This window comes from Coenobita brevimanus, chromosome 111 (assembly GCF_032717465.1).
Source record: "Coenobita brevimanus isolate Jiangsu-jjx chromosome 111, ASM3271746v2, whole genome shotgun sequence".
Classification (NCBI taxonomy): Eukaryota; Metazoa; Arthropoda; class Malacostraca; order Decapoda; family Coenobitidae; genus Coenobita; species Coenobita brevimanus.
This window is the reverse complement of record NC_137064.1, coordinates 7591254-7606107: the sequence shown is the minus strand read 5'-3', so window position 1 is coordinate 7606107 and position 14854 is coordinate 7591254. Positions and strand designations below refer to the sequence as shown.

The 14854-nt window shown below is 40.6% G+C and overlaps 1 protein-coding gene across 1 annotated transcript in view; it reads left to right on the top strand.

Moving 5' to 3' along the window:
• The first annotated feature begins 9562 nt into the window (after nucleotides 1-9562).
• The window catches only part of LOC145417770 (ionotropic receptor 21a-like), a 61267-nt gene continuing 55975 nt past the window's right edge, over nucleotides 9563-14854 (top strand). The window contains exons 1-2 of the mRNA XM_080286376.1: nucleotides 9563-9736; nucleotides 12275-12422. Coding sequence (XP_080142502.1) covers nucleotides 9563-9736; nucleotides 12275-12422 — 322 coding nt within the window. The remainder of the gene's footprint in view (nucleotides 9737-12274; nucleotides 12423-14854) is intronic.

Here is a 14854-nt window from a genome sequence, read left to right as displayed (position 1 = left end):
CTTTATCTGTCATTACTACCATTACCACCACTACCACAACTACCACTACCATTACCACCCTTTAACAACCACTGCCATTACAGCTACTGCCATCATCACTATCGTCATTACAACCACAACCATCATCACCACCACAACTACTATTACCCCCATCACTTCCACAACCACCACCCTTATCATCACTACCAAAACCACCATTACCACCATCACCATCACAACCATCACTATCATCAACCACTACCACAACCACCACTCCCATCACTACCACAACCACCTCTCTCATCATCACTGTCACAACCATCACTCCCAACATGACTAACACAACCACTACTACCATCATCACTACCACAACCATTACTACCATCAGCAATACCACAACTAACATACTCTCGCAAGCACACCTACCACTATCATCTTGCCGCCAAATTTATCAGCGCTGCCATCTCAGTGACTTATGCTGACATACACTGAACTTTGCCTTCGTTGTACAGTCCTGAAAACAACAGCAGTTTCATCACATTGCCAACTACCATAATATGGTATGAAATAGATTTAAAAACATGACTTCACAAGGAAAAGAGAAATTAGGCAGCCATATACTACTACTACTACTGCTACTACTACCATTACTACTTCTGCTACTACTCCTACTACTACTACTGTTATTATTTACTCAATAGTCACAGTGAATATATACTGTATATTTATTGCTATACTGTAATTAGTTCGAAGTTCTTTTCCTCCAAGATCATTCTAGAACCCAATATACAGTATAATACTTGCACAACGAACTGAATAGTTATTATTGAATACTAGTCCAGTTATGATTTCTTTACAATCAACTTGAAAATATTAAAAGTATAGTAAGGAAAATGGGCTGGGTAAACAAACAAGAATTTAAATATAGTAACAAACAGGCAAAAACACTTTACTGTGAAATTACAGATAAGAGATTAATATTGCTCAAAACAATCACTTCTGTAAATGCATCAGTCCACTTTACGTATCCTGCAGGATTGGACTGGTTGACGGTCGCGTCCAAGTTACATAAAGTAATAAAATGGTCTCTCTTAATCATCGGCATATCATTATTATTTTTTTCTCTCCGATCTAATATTTGTGAAAAAAAAAAAAAAAAGTCAATCAGAAGTTGGAGATTATCGTACCTCGCGTGAAACATGCACCCTCGCTGTGACGTCACAAACCCTACGAAGGCCACAGTTGACCGCCACTCAAGTCTGGGAAACGTACTTCGGTACAGGTAAGATTTCTGAGATATTCACCCGATATTATCATGCTAGGTATGCAAGACTTAGTGTGACAGCTCTCTTAAAGACGAAGTATGCTATGTTTGTGCTTTAGTGAAGAGTTTTGATGGTTTTAGAGAGACTCGTAGTGGCGGCGAACCTTGCGACAACCAGGGGGTACCTGTAGGACAACTCGGTATTACAAAGATTAGATTTGATAAAGTGATTTAAGAACTGAATCAGCATAAGTGTTGCTAGGTCCTGACCCCAGGGGCATATAACCCTGAAATTGAGCAGTAATACACTGGGAACATGTCACAAAGACCGAAATATTTCAATGTTTTTCCTTGATAGGCCTGACCGTGGACTGCTAGATCTTTGTGGAGTATTTGGTTATCTTATTTCTTGGTTTAATGTACTGGTGATGTTTGAACATCCTTTTAGTAACAGCCAGTCTGATCTGGAGAACAATACTGTACTGTATTTTCACCGCTACCAATGGCGTAAGCCAAAGTTAGGGTAGGCTTTGCTTGACAGGTGGCTGTTAGGTTAAGCTGTATAATTTAGGCTATTTAATTTTTATACCCATATAGGTTCATACACACCTAATTTCTGAAATCCAGTAAAAATTTGTGTTTAATTTGTCTATTATTAAAAATTCAGGATTCAGAGCTAAAATATGCTAAAGTTAGCGGAAGTGTTTCACTTTGACAACTCGCCTTGACAAACTTGTTTTGTGTAAATATTGATGTACAATGCAGATACATTTATTTGTGCTTTAAATCAATTTTTATCAAAAATGGAAGTGTCAATGCGTGTTGATTATGATCTGAAGAGTAAATATCCTCTAACTTTAGCATGTTTTAGCTCTGAAACAATTTTTTTAAAATTAATTGTCATATTAAGCACGAATTTTTGATAGGATTTCAGATAGTTAGGTGTGCATGAACCTATACAGTGGTAAAAATTATATTTTCCATTTAAAAGTGCCAATTTCGTAAATTACCGCCGATTCGGCATTTCCTCGCACCGAGGCCGCCTCACAACTGTGGGAGTTGCCATTTGCCAGTTGTGTTGGGGTTCTCCCGAAGCACTGATCGCCAGCATGGGTTTCTGGCTTTTATGTTACTTGGAACAGTGATGAATCTCTTATCTGGTGTAATTCTATTTGTGTTTTTGCACAGTGGAACAAAGCATCAGTAGTGGTTATTTGCTGACTTGGCCATGACGATGCAAAGCTTGGCTAATCAGAAGAACCACAATCACAGTTGGGGATCACAAATAAGATCTTTTCCACGTGACGTCACGAGTCATGCGACTTGTTTGCAGCGCCACGTTGGACGGCAAATTGTCGGACGTCTAGAGAGAGAATTACAGAATCCACAATGATATTCCACTGTTGTACCTTCGGCTGTAAGACAAAGCTGAAAACAAGTGGGGTACACTTCTACCGGTTTCTAGCCAATGAGGAAGGGCGACAGAAGTGAATAGCTGCTGTGAAGAGGCTGCCGACGGCCTGCTCCCGCCTCGGGAGGAAACATTTCATATCAGGTGAGCCGATGATTTGTGAGCAGATACGGGTATATTTACCATTCTTAGCAGTTGTAGGTGTCATGGGTTAATGTCACTGAGCACAAGACCCACACGGCCATGTGTGTGCGTGGGAAAAGAGGGGGAGGGTCAGTGTCACAGGCCCTGTTTTGTTATTATTCCAGAGTTTCACCCAAACAAAATCGGACATAGCAGTGATGGTCAGGAATGTTAGATGCTTAAGTAAAATCGATTAAATTACAGGTTAGGTTAGGTTAAAGCTTATATTTGTAATATTCCAATGTTTTTCGGTGCGATTCATTTGGAACTGATATTTGTGTAATGGTGGATGATTTTAATAATAGTGCAGAGCTCAGTGAGTGCAGTACAGAACATTGTTCAACACTTCAGTATAAAACTGTTATATACCACTGTGAGCCTGTGTGCTAAACAATGTTTCAATTACAACTGAAGTATGATTACTAGTAGGCTACTATTTATAATTTTACATTTTATTTAGAAATGAATGTTGCTCCACAGAAAGCAAAACTGCCAATACATGCTCCAATTAAATATACATTTTTCACTTAGTACAAAAATACTTTAATTACAAATCTATCTATCTTCCTATTGCCAGACGCCATAATCCCGTAAGGGGTGGCCATTTGACTTTAAGTTATTTGTTTTACGGGGAGGGGCACTAACTCCACTAACCCACTTGTTGACATGTAGGGAGCACGTATGGTTAGCCTATATGGTCACCACCCAGCGCTGTAAATGGTTTCTTGGCTTACAGGAAACCATTTGGCTTGTCACTCAATGTAAAGCCACCTGTAAAGGAAAGAAAAGCAATAGGAAGTGACAGGAAAGATGGGAGAAATAGGAAGAGAGGACGGCAGGCACAGAAAAAGAATGGTAAAGGCTAAGGAAGAGGTAGGCAGCACTACATCAAGTGAGTGGATGATGGTCGCCACCACCTACCACAGTGAATTACAAATAAGAGGATAAATAATGTGCTTGTATCAACAGCCCCCTGTATTTATCTCTTTCTAGGTATGTAGCTACCAGGAATTTTTTAATATAAAATGTAAAATCATAAAAACTATATTGTTTAAGTCTTTTAGTTTTATGTTGTGGTACTCATCAGCATGAAATAAATGGCCGTAATTTAAATTTGTGCCAATGTTGTGTTTCACTTGTAATGTAAAACTTCAAGAGTAATTTTGACAGTTTTGACATATACTATCAATTATGCACTTTATGTAAAACTGCTTTAAACATACAGTATATAGGCTGTTTATGTACAGTACCTAGGCCTATAATTACTGAAATTTGTAGAATAAGTAAATTTTTTGGTAAATTTCCAGAATTACACCCAACTCACCTCGAAGCTTAAAATTTTCACTTTTTAAACTGCTTTCAACATACAGTATATAGGCTGTGTATGTACCTAGGCCTATACTGAAATTTCTGAAATAAGTAAATTTTTTGGTAAATTTCCAGAATTACACCCAACTCACCTTGAAGCTTAATTTTTTTGTTTTAATGTTTTATAATGTGATTAATTTGAATCTGATATTCATTTCTTTCGGAAATTACTTTTTTTTTTTTTTTAATTCCAAACCAAGTTAATCAACCTAACCTAATTTAGGACCTAATTTGAAGATTAAGAAGAGAGGATAACTGCAGAGGAAAAATTTGGAAGGAATGAGAGAGTGTTTTTGACTGGTGATATGAATGGTAAAGTATATATTGGTGATATGAATGGTAAAGTAGGGAATGTGAAGTTGGATGGAATAGTTGGTGAGTGGGGTGTGCCTGCTGAGATAGATGAGAATGGCAGTGCGTTAGTGGAGATAGATGAGAATGGCAGTGCGTTAGTGGACATTTGTGCCGGGAGGGGGTTGGTGATAGCCAATACCCTCTTCAAGCACAAAATGATCCACAGGTATACATGGCGAGTGATGAGAAGGGTGGGTGGTGAACTGAATGAAAGGAAGGCAATGATTGATAATGTGTGTGTGGATGAAAGGATGGGAAGATGTGTAATGGATGCAAGAGTTTATAGAGGCTGGGGGAGTGAACTTTCTGACCACTACTTGGTGGTGGTCAGAATCAAGATTCAAGTAAGATGGAGAAATAGAAGAAGGGAAGGACTGGAGGAAGAAGTTGCAAGGAGAATGGAAAGGCTACAAGAGGATGAGAAAAAAGCAGAGTATAAGAGAGAAGTGGAAGAACGATTGGGTAAATATGAATTGGAGCAGATGGGGGACGTGGAAGGTATGTGCAAGATATTCACAGAAGAAATATGTGCAGCATGTGAGGTGGTGTGTGGCGTGAAGAGAACACGGAAGGGGGTGCTAGGAACAGCATGGTGGAATGAAGAGGTGAGACAGGCTGTGGCGCAAAAGAAGAAAGCATACAATGAATGGATGAGAAATAGGGGCGTGGAAGAAGTTGAGAGGTGGAACAGAGAGTTATATGTAGAAAGGAAGAGAGAGGTGAAAAAATTAGTAAGAGAGAGTAAGAAGAGAGTGGATGAGGAATTTGGAAGGAATTTGAGTGTAAAATGGAGGGACTGTAAGAAACTGTTCTGGAAAGAGATGAAGAGAGTAAGACAGGGTGACAGTGAAGTTAGTAAGGGAGTGAAAGATAAAAATGGTAGATTACTAGTGGAGAAGGAAGAAAAAGTGAGCAGATGGAGAGAACACTTTAAGGAATTGCTGAACGTAGAGAATGGAAATAATGCGAGTATAAGTGGCTGGGGAATGGCTGGGAGAAGGAGGGAGGTGAGAAGACAGGAAGAAATCCGTAGGATAGAAGTTATGGAAGCAATGAAGAAAGTCAAATTGGGGAAAGCACCAGGAATTGATGGAGTGTGTCGTGAAATGCTGAAGCATGGGGGAGAGATAGTAGTAGAATGGATGTGGAAGATGTGCAGATTGGCCTGGGAGAAAGGTCAGGTATAATTATTCCCTTGTACAAAGGAAAAGGGAAAAAAAAGTGTGTGGTAATCGTAGGAGCATTTGTCTTCTTGGTGTAATAGGAAAAGTTTATGGTAGGATACATATTGCCAGAGTTAGGGCAATAACAGAGGAATTAGTTGGAGAAGAACAGGGAGGCTTTAGGAAGGGAAGAGGTTGTGTAGATCAGATATTTATTCTTAGATCTTTAGTGGAAAGGTTTCTAGAGAAGGGAGAGAAGTTGTATGCGGCCCTCATGGATTTGGAGAAAGCATATGACAGGGTGGGTAGACAAGGATTGTGGAAAGTATTAAGAATATATGGAGTAGATGGGAAGTTGTTGAATGCTGTGAAGAGTATGTTAATGGTGCTAAGGCTTCAGTGCGTGTGGATGGTGAACTGAGTGAATTTTTCTCATTGAAGGTTGGGTTGAAACAGTGATGTGTCATGTCTCCATGGTTGTTAATCTGCAGGTTTATGGATGGGGTAATAAAAGAGATACAAGGTAGGACAGTGGATGTTGGAGTGGCCCTAGTGTGAGAGAGTAGTGTTTGGAAACTCCCTGTACTATTGTTTGCAGATGATACTGTGTTGTTAAGTGAAGACGAAGGGGAGCTGCAAGGCTTGGTGGATGAGTTTGGGAGAGTGTGTAAGAAACGGAATCTAAAGGTGAATGTAGGGAAGAGTAAAGTGATGGTCTTTGTGAGCGGTGAAGTTAGTGAATGTACAATGAGGTTGGATGATGAGGAAATGGAAAATGTGAGTACGTTTAAGTACTTGGGGAGTGTGATCAGCAAGGATGGAGGTTTGGAGGGTGAAGTGCTTGAAAGGGTACAACAAGGAAGAAAGGTTGCTGGTTCCTTGAAAGCAGTGATACGAAACAGGGAAGTGAGCATGGAAATGAAAAAGTTACTGCATGACAGTATTGTGATACCAACTCTAACTTATGGAAGTGAAGCTTGGACATTGTTGGGAGGACACAAGTCAAGAGTGAGAGCAGTGGAAATGAGTTATTTAAGAGGAGCCTGTGGAGTCATATGGAGAGAGAGGCTGACAAATGAGGATATAAAGGAGCTTTGTGGTGTGGATGTAGATGTGATAGGAAGCGTTAGGAGGAACACACTAGGCCATGTGGAGAGGATGGAGGGTGAGAGACTGACGAGGAGAGTGTATGTGAGTGAGGTGGAGGGGGAGAGAGGGAGGGGGAGGCCGAGGTTTGAGATGGAGGGCTGGAGTGGAGAGCTATATGAGAGGGGGGTGTGAGTTGGGAGCAGGGCAGTGAAATGGCGGGGGACAGCGACGTGGAGGCGATTTGTTTGTGGCCACCCCGTACGGGATTAAGGCGTCTGGCAATAGACAGAGATAGATAGATATCTGCAGTATGCCAATAGGCCCATGCTAGACAGCTCCCACAAGCTTGTGACTAATTTACCCTGCCTACAACAGCCAGTGCAGGCCTATGCTAGGCAGCTCTCACAGGAGTGTGACTACAAGAAGACAAATTTTGTATGCAACCCATACTTGTCATATGCTTACCTAGCCTATGCTTGAAACTTTCTATAAAGGGGGCATCAACTAGAGTAGCCTTCATCACTGGGAAACCTATTCTATTCATTAACTTGGGTACTGAATTCCCAGTCAGTGTATACAGCCCCTCCTCCCTTGGCCCCACGTCAATAATTTACTTATTACCAAGACGATTTACATGTACCATATGTCAATTCCAGCTTTCTACTGTACATTGCGCATATACAGTATGACATGTCTGTTTACCTTAATTTAAGGATGCCCCGGTGAACTTTGATGGAGTGTTTACCATATAGTAATAGAGATCGCCATATCTGAGATCTGATTTCGGTCCCCAATCCTTGAAACTGGTGAATTTCTCCCTAGATATGGTGTAAGGATCTAGTCTTGTTCCCGTACGGATCTTGGTGGCGTTGATTCATGCTTCTGCATATATGTGATAGTTTCATCTGTATCAGCACTGTCTGGACAGCCATTACTGCGAGGAGTTTGCTGTCCAATATTGAGTCGTAAACAAAACCACGTGATTTCTGCAACATCACTGGAAAAGGTCTATTGTTTTGTTTCCGGGCTTGGCGGGTTTATGACGTCACGGTTACTCGAGGCTCGTGCTGCCATCAACCGCTTTTTGTGCAACTTTGAAGGCATGTATCTCCAAATTTTTACCATGGTTTGCCAAATTGATTATAAACTAGGATAATTCGGCACATTCATCACGCAAATAAATTGTTTACTTTAAAAAAAAAATCGACCGTCGACCAGTCCAGTGTGCTGGGGTGTCTGGGAAGAGATATGTGAAAGTCTGAAGTGCTGTAATGGCATTATGTTTGTGTGTGTCAAAAGTCTGAATATATCATTGGTAGAACAGGGCAGGATGCGAAAATGTGCAAGTATGGGAAAGAACATATACTGGCACCCAGTTCAACCTCTTCAGTCCGATGACTTATTCGGTCTTTCTTCTTGCTACATTCCAATTATTTTTCCCAGCTTTGGAGAGACTTCGAATCGAAGAAGTTAGGTATAGCCTTCATTCATAGTATTTATACACGAGGTCTCCCCAGATCTGAATAAAATCGTTTGGAGGTACCAAAAAAAAACTAACAGCACGTCATTGGATTGAAGGGGTACGTTCCCCCTCAGCTTGGGTTCGAACACTAAACTCTCGGCACACGCATCGCTAACGCTAAACATACGAGTATTGTATATGCAACCTATTGAACCACCGTAGCTCACTTCATTGACTCTAACTTGGCAATTAAGTCTAGAAATAACGTAGCTGAGTTTCTGGGATTACTTAGCCTAATCGGTTATTTACACCACATCGTAGAGCTCGCAGTTCCGTACCCCCACCCATACAATCCAGTAATAACTCAACATTGTGGCGGGTATTGGACTTGGGAGCGTTATATTGTTTCTACAACCACAACAAAATCAACAACGACTTGAGCAGTCACTTAGTCACATTGTATCACTTAATATTCCGTGAAGAGAAATTTTCCATCAGTGCACTGATATTTTTTAAAAAGTTTTAATATAAACTAAGGCAACCAGTTATAGTGACGAGGTTTGCACAATACTGTATAAAGTGTGTATGTTTACATAAACGTTTAGAGACTACTGACCCTGTGCATATGTACAGTAAGTCCTTTCAGCTGATAGCAACTCTCCATGTATTTCGGTCTTGAGCTATTTCCTGTCCAGTTCCCAATCCCAGAGGTCTCCACACATGATCTTTCCCCGTCTTCCTCAGTCTTATCTCTCAAACGGTCTTCGCTCTGCATTCACATGTGTAAGACTCTTCAGCCAGCCATCATACTTCATCTACTCAACGTGTTAGACCATTTCCTCTCTGATATATCTTATGATAAATCTCTCTGGCAGTCCCAGCACACCATTCTCTGTTGTCACACACTAAGACTGTATTTATTCATCCCAACATTTTTATTTGTGTGCATTCCAGTATTCTTCAAATGAGTGACACTAGATTAATGTCATCATTAAAATCAAGACGATCCCACATCTACCAAACTCGCCAACCCCTGTACCATATAAAAGTGCTGTTGGTTAGGACAGAGAAAGGATGAGAGTGTGTAGGTAGACAGGTGCTGCATGCCTACCTTGATGAGAGGATGGAAGCAACTTGTGTACAGAAGTAGAGAGTAAAGGATGTGCGTGAAACTGTTGCTCCTAGGGGGTGTACAGAGGTATGTTGAGGAGTGTACATGAAACTGTTGCTCCGTTGGGCGTATGCAAAGGTAGAACAAAAGGTGTACCGATAAAATTGTTATAGCCTACATGATGTTGCTGGTCCTTCAGGGCGGGCTGGACGGTGAGTGGAGGGTGTACATGAACACGGTGTACACAGGAGCGGGCATGAGGTCGGTCACCACCTGGCGCAACAACAGTTTCTCCTCACAGGCACCTCTCTTCCCGGACAAGATGGCTGACCTCCGTGGCGCTGTACTTCAGGTAAGAGTACAGCCATTATCTTTCTGTATATCTATCTGCATTTATTTGTCTGCCTGTCTGACTGTGTATCTGTTTCTGTCTATCTATCTATCTATTACCCTGTCTATCTGTCTACCTTTATATCTGTCTGTTTGTCTTTCTCCATTTATCTGTCTATCTATCTGTCTGTCTGTCTGTGTATGTATTAATGTACTGTATATACTCGTATGTATGTATGTATGTATATATTTATCTTTCCATCTATCTATCTATCTGTCTGTCTGTCTGTGGTCAGACTTCTTAATCCTGGAAGGGATGATCACAGTTTGCCACCATGTCAGCTTGTTCACCATCGGGCTGCCCTTCCTCCAACTCACATCACCCTCTCATTTTTCACCTCATCCTCGATCTCTCTTTCTTCCCTCCACCACACACACACACACACACACACACACACACACACACACACACACACACACACACACACACACACACACAAATGGGAGAGTAGAGGAAGGTAGTGGTTTCTGTGTCACTGAATATATACGGGACTAGAGAGAAAACAATAATGTTAATAACGGTTAAACATAGGCGGCCTTTTGTAGCTTGGTTCACGTAGTAGAGTGCCAGAATAGAACCACTGGTAGTGTAACGTGCAATATCGATTAAAAAAAAAAAAAAAAACAAGAACGTGTTTGAGAGCCTCCATAACCGATGAAATACGACTAAACAGTTTCGGAAATTGAAATAAATGAAATACGTAAAGCTTCTGATGGTGAAGCAAATGGACAGCCGTGAGTAAAAACTCGCCGAGAGTTCTCTGCCAGCTTTGTGTCCTGCCTTCCATACTTCTCATTTCACCCCAAACGACGGATACTATCCTTTCCTTTCATATGCTTTTGGTGTGCGCTTCATTTTCGTGTAACACGCTCTATTGTCACAGCCGGTAAGAAGGTGTCGGCGATCCTTCTCTCTTTGTTGTACACTATGCCACATTTTAACCTAGGACAGCATCAGTGTGTGGCAGAGGCATGGCAGTTGCTACATCTGACAATACTGAAATCTTTCCATGTTTGTTGGTGGCCCTAACATGAATGAATGGGTCTGCCAGTTATGCCGTATGGTTGAAATAGTAAAGTAACTGCGTTGCAGGAATGTTGGAAGGCTTGGCACATCATCTTAACATCGATTCTGCCCCACGTTTAATTGTTTCACCTTGCATGGTGTATACATGCGCATGGTTCGCATTCTGAAGCATGATATCTTTCCGTACTACTAAACAATAACACCATGCATAAATGACATCACATTGTTGGGTCACGTAACTGGGATGGACTGTGGGTCGTTATTTAAAATTTTAAGGGCGTATTCTAACTGGCTTTGGAGATTTCTTAACACCTCATCTTAAGCGATCCATCCTGTACATTTCTCTTCAGTGTTCCCTTGTACGTTATTGATCCAACCTTTGTCGATATTAAAACGACCTGCATGGCGTACAGTAGAATGTTAAGGTGTAATATGGAAAATAAATCACAAAACAAGAGGTGTTGCGAGGCCTCTACGTCTCTCCTCTCCATCCCTTAAAGGAGGATTAGTGTAGGATGAACTTCAGCCTGCAGTCCACCGGATTCATGTCCAGATGAGCCTGAGAACAGCAATATAGCGACGTGTTTTATTGACTGATTCCTATCCCCAGACGATTTCCTTCAGCTTTTGGGAGACTTCTTGTAACGAAAGGTTACATGAAGGCTGTATCTGACCTCCCCAGCTCGAAAATCTGAACACAGTGGTTTGGAGATATTAAGCATAAAATAGTTTGGAGACAGTAGAAATAATATATTATGGAGATAATGGGAATATTATAGTTTGGGTATAGTAAGAATATTATAGTCTGGAGATAATTTCGAGATAGCAAGAATTAAATAGTTGGAGACGGTAAATATTAGATGTTTCGAGACAGTAAATATTAGATAGTTTCAAAATAGCAAGAATTAGTCGATATTGTAAGAATTGAATAATACGAGATACTAAGAATGAGATAGTCTGGAGATGGTAAGAAGAAAATAGTTTGGAGATAGTAAGAATAATATAGCTAGGAGATAGTAAGAATAATATAGCTTAGAGATAGTAAGAATGAATATAGCTTAGAGGTAGTAATAATATTGATTGGAAACAGTAAGAATAAAATAGGTTGGAGAAAGTAAGAAAAATATAGCTTGGAGATAGTATGAATGATATACCTTGGAGATAGGAAGAATAATATAGCTTGGTGATAGTAAGAATAATATAGGCTGGAGATTGTAAGAATGATATAGCTTGGAGAAAATAAGAATAACATAGGTTGGAGAAAGTAAGAATAATATATAACTTGGAGACAGTAAGAATAATATTGCATGGAGAAAGTAAGAATAATATATAGCTTGGAGATAGTGAGAATAATAAAAAAAAAACATCATCGGTATCAGGGGGTTAACATAGAAGGGGTTAACACTGAAGGCGGTTAACATTATTCCCAACATTTCCGAGACATCCAGTTCAGCTACCTTTGATGCCATATAGGTGTCGACATTCAAGTTCGAGCCGGCCATCATGTACTACTACGGTAAGGACGGGTCGCTGGCCTACCGCTACGGCGTGGACATCGCACTGGTCAAGGCTCTCGGATACGCCCTCAACTTCACTCCTCGCTTCTCAGAGCCCCCAGACGGTACCTTCATCTTTGTTACTTGGGTCCGTACTCTCGTCGACTTAGGAGGCTCTCTTAGCTCATCTTCCAGGTTCATATCTCGATGAGGCGGGTTAAAATTCTCGCGTGTTATTTATAGTCTTTGTCGGCATTAAAAAAAAAAATTACATGAAAGATAATATGGAGGTGAAATATTCAGGATAAGTGTCTAGGAATATGGTGTAAGAAAGCATCCATCCCGACGAGAGTACGATTCATTATCTTCTGTCGTTTTAAGTTTGTACAGTTGCCAGCAGAATTTCCTTTCCAAAACCAGTGATGAGAATATCGTGGATTCACTGTATGTACACGCGATTATCAACAAAGAGTTTATTGCATAAATTTATTTCTTATGTCAATTTTGGTTTTGCAACAGACACATAATTCATGGCAGAAAGGATAGGAGCTCCTGCATGTGACTATACATTCTGCTCTTCTATTACTTGTAATGTAAGTGAAAAGAGATTGCATAATTCAGGAAGAAAACATATAAGAAGTGTTTGAGAAGTCCAGGCGTATATGTTGCGAGTTAACCGAAAGTTATGGAAGACTATGGTGTATTTTTTCAAACCTAACAAAGTTTCCTAAGCTTTTTCAGATCAGTTGATGGCCAGGTGTAGTCACACTAGGGGTGGATTTCACTAGTAATTAAGGAGAACCACTCCTTACCTTGTAACTAAAACCGTTAAATTTTTTGCAACTGCGACTTAGTTTTCAAGCTGTTGGAGTGTCCCAGTTCCGTCAGATAAAAACGACCCGACTATAGTCGATTGTTTGTTTTATTTGTTTTAATGCAAGATAGATAAATAAGACTTAACAAGAGAGAGAGTGCTTTAAACAACTGATACAAATATAACCCAAACAAAAGACGGTAGCTTCTCCACTACTATGGGTTTCAGAGGCAGTGGAACACTGGTTTTTGGCAATAACTTGTTATCAAAGCGTTGGATTACGATGATATTTTACTAGGGTATGTTTCAGACACCGACCTACCTGGCGTCAGTATGGATTATTACTAACTGTGGAGACCTAAGGCACTTACCAGAGTAAAATAAGCATGCGAGGTGACAGAATGAACCATCGCTCGTGCTAGGCTAGCGTGACGTATAGTTATGACGTTATGTATGCACCGCCCACCCGAATACTCCAAATATTACGATAGTAGACTCTGTCCGAAAACGTCAATTTATGGCCTTGGTTATAAGTCACACTGACTCGAACAAAATGAATCAAGGTATGGAAATAATGCATTGCTTCGGATTGAGAATGAAACGTCATAGCAACGCCAAAAATACAAAGATACGAACACTGGGCGAGGTAACCACGTAAACACTGACTTTTCTTGACGGTTCATATTTAGGTAATCTTATTAAACAGGTGTCTCCTTACTCTCCGCTGAACTATAAATTCCACTGTGATGATAACAGGCAACATGTCATGTGTGCAATGTAAGGCTATCACGTTACTTATATATGACACGTTCCGTCACTTACACATTTGTAATGTTGGAAGTATACTTCAATCAGGGGATATAGGTAGTTGTACACCTCAAGTGGATGGTATTTCCATATATGATGATAACATTACAATAGTTCACATCCGAGCGTTAAAAATGGATAACTTCCTAATAGGCTTATACGAAAATACCAGGCTTATTATTTCAAATAAAGGCAACATTTTCCGTCTATCAAAGCAGACACCCATACGATGATTAGGGGGCGGTGTCTAAATGGACTACGTCAAAGTGACGTCACGATATGAGTGAGGAGGCGGGGCATTTCCCCGCTAGTCTCTCTCCAGCAGTGGGTAAAACAGTCGCCTCGCATGTTTATTTTCCTCTTATACGTGCCATAAGTCTGCACATTTGGCAATAAACCATACTGACGCCAGTTAGGTTCGAGGTCTGAAACATACCCTGGTAAAATATCATCGTAATCCAACGCTTTGATAGAAAGTTATTGCCGAAAAACACTGTTCCACTGCCTCTGGAATCCATAGTAGATCAAGAACATCGCCATTCCTGTAGCAGGGGACCTGGATGTACATTTGATGGTTGCATGTAGTATTCGTTGGGAAGATTGAAACTGCAAAAATTATCGTCAGCCTTTGATCCCTTCCTGTAGCCGATAGCCATTAATACTAAGCTTCCTTTCCCCCTCCTCCTGAGTGTGCATTTCTTCCTCTTCCGTGCAGTGTGATGCCGTACCAGGAGTGACGGTGCTGTAATGGTGGTGTAAAAAAATGACGTCGCCATACTAAAGGTGTTAACCACTTCACTCCGATAATGTATTTTTTTCATTTTATTCTTGCAACCTTCAGACGATTTTATTCAGCTATATAAGGGGAGATTTTTTTCGAACTGAATGGATTAGATATAGCCTTCATTCTTCCGGTAAAGACACAAGGTCTCCTAA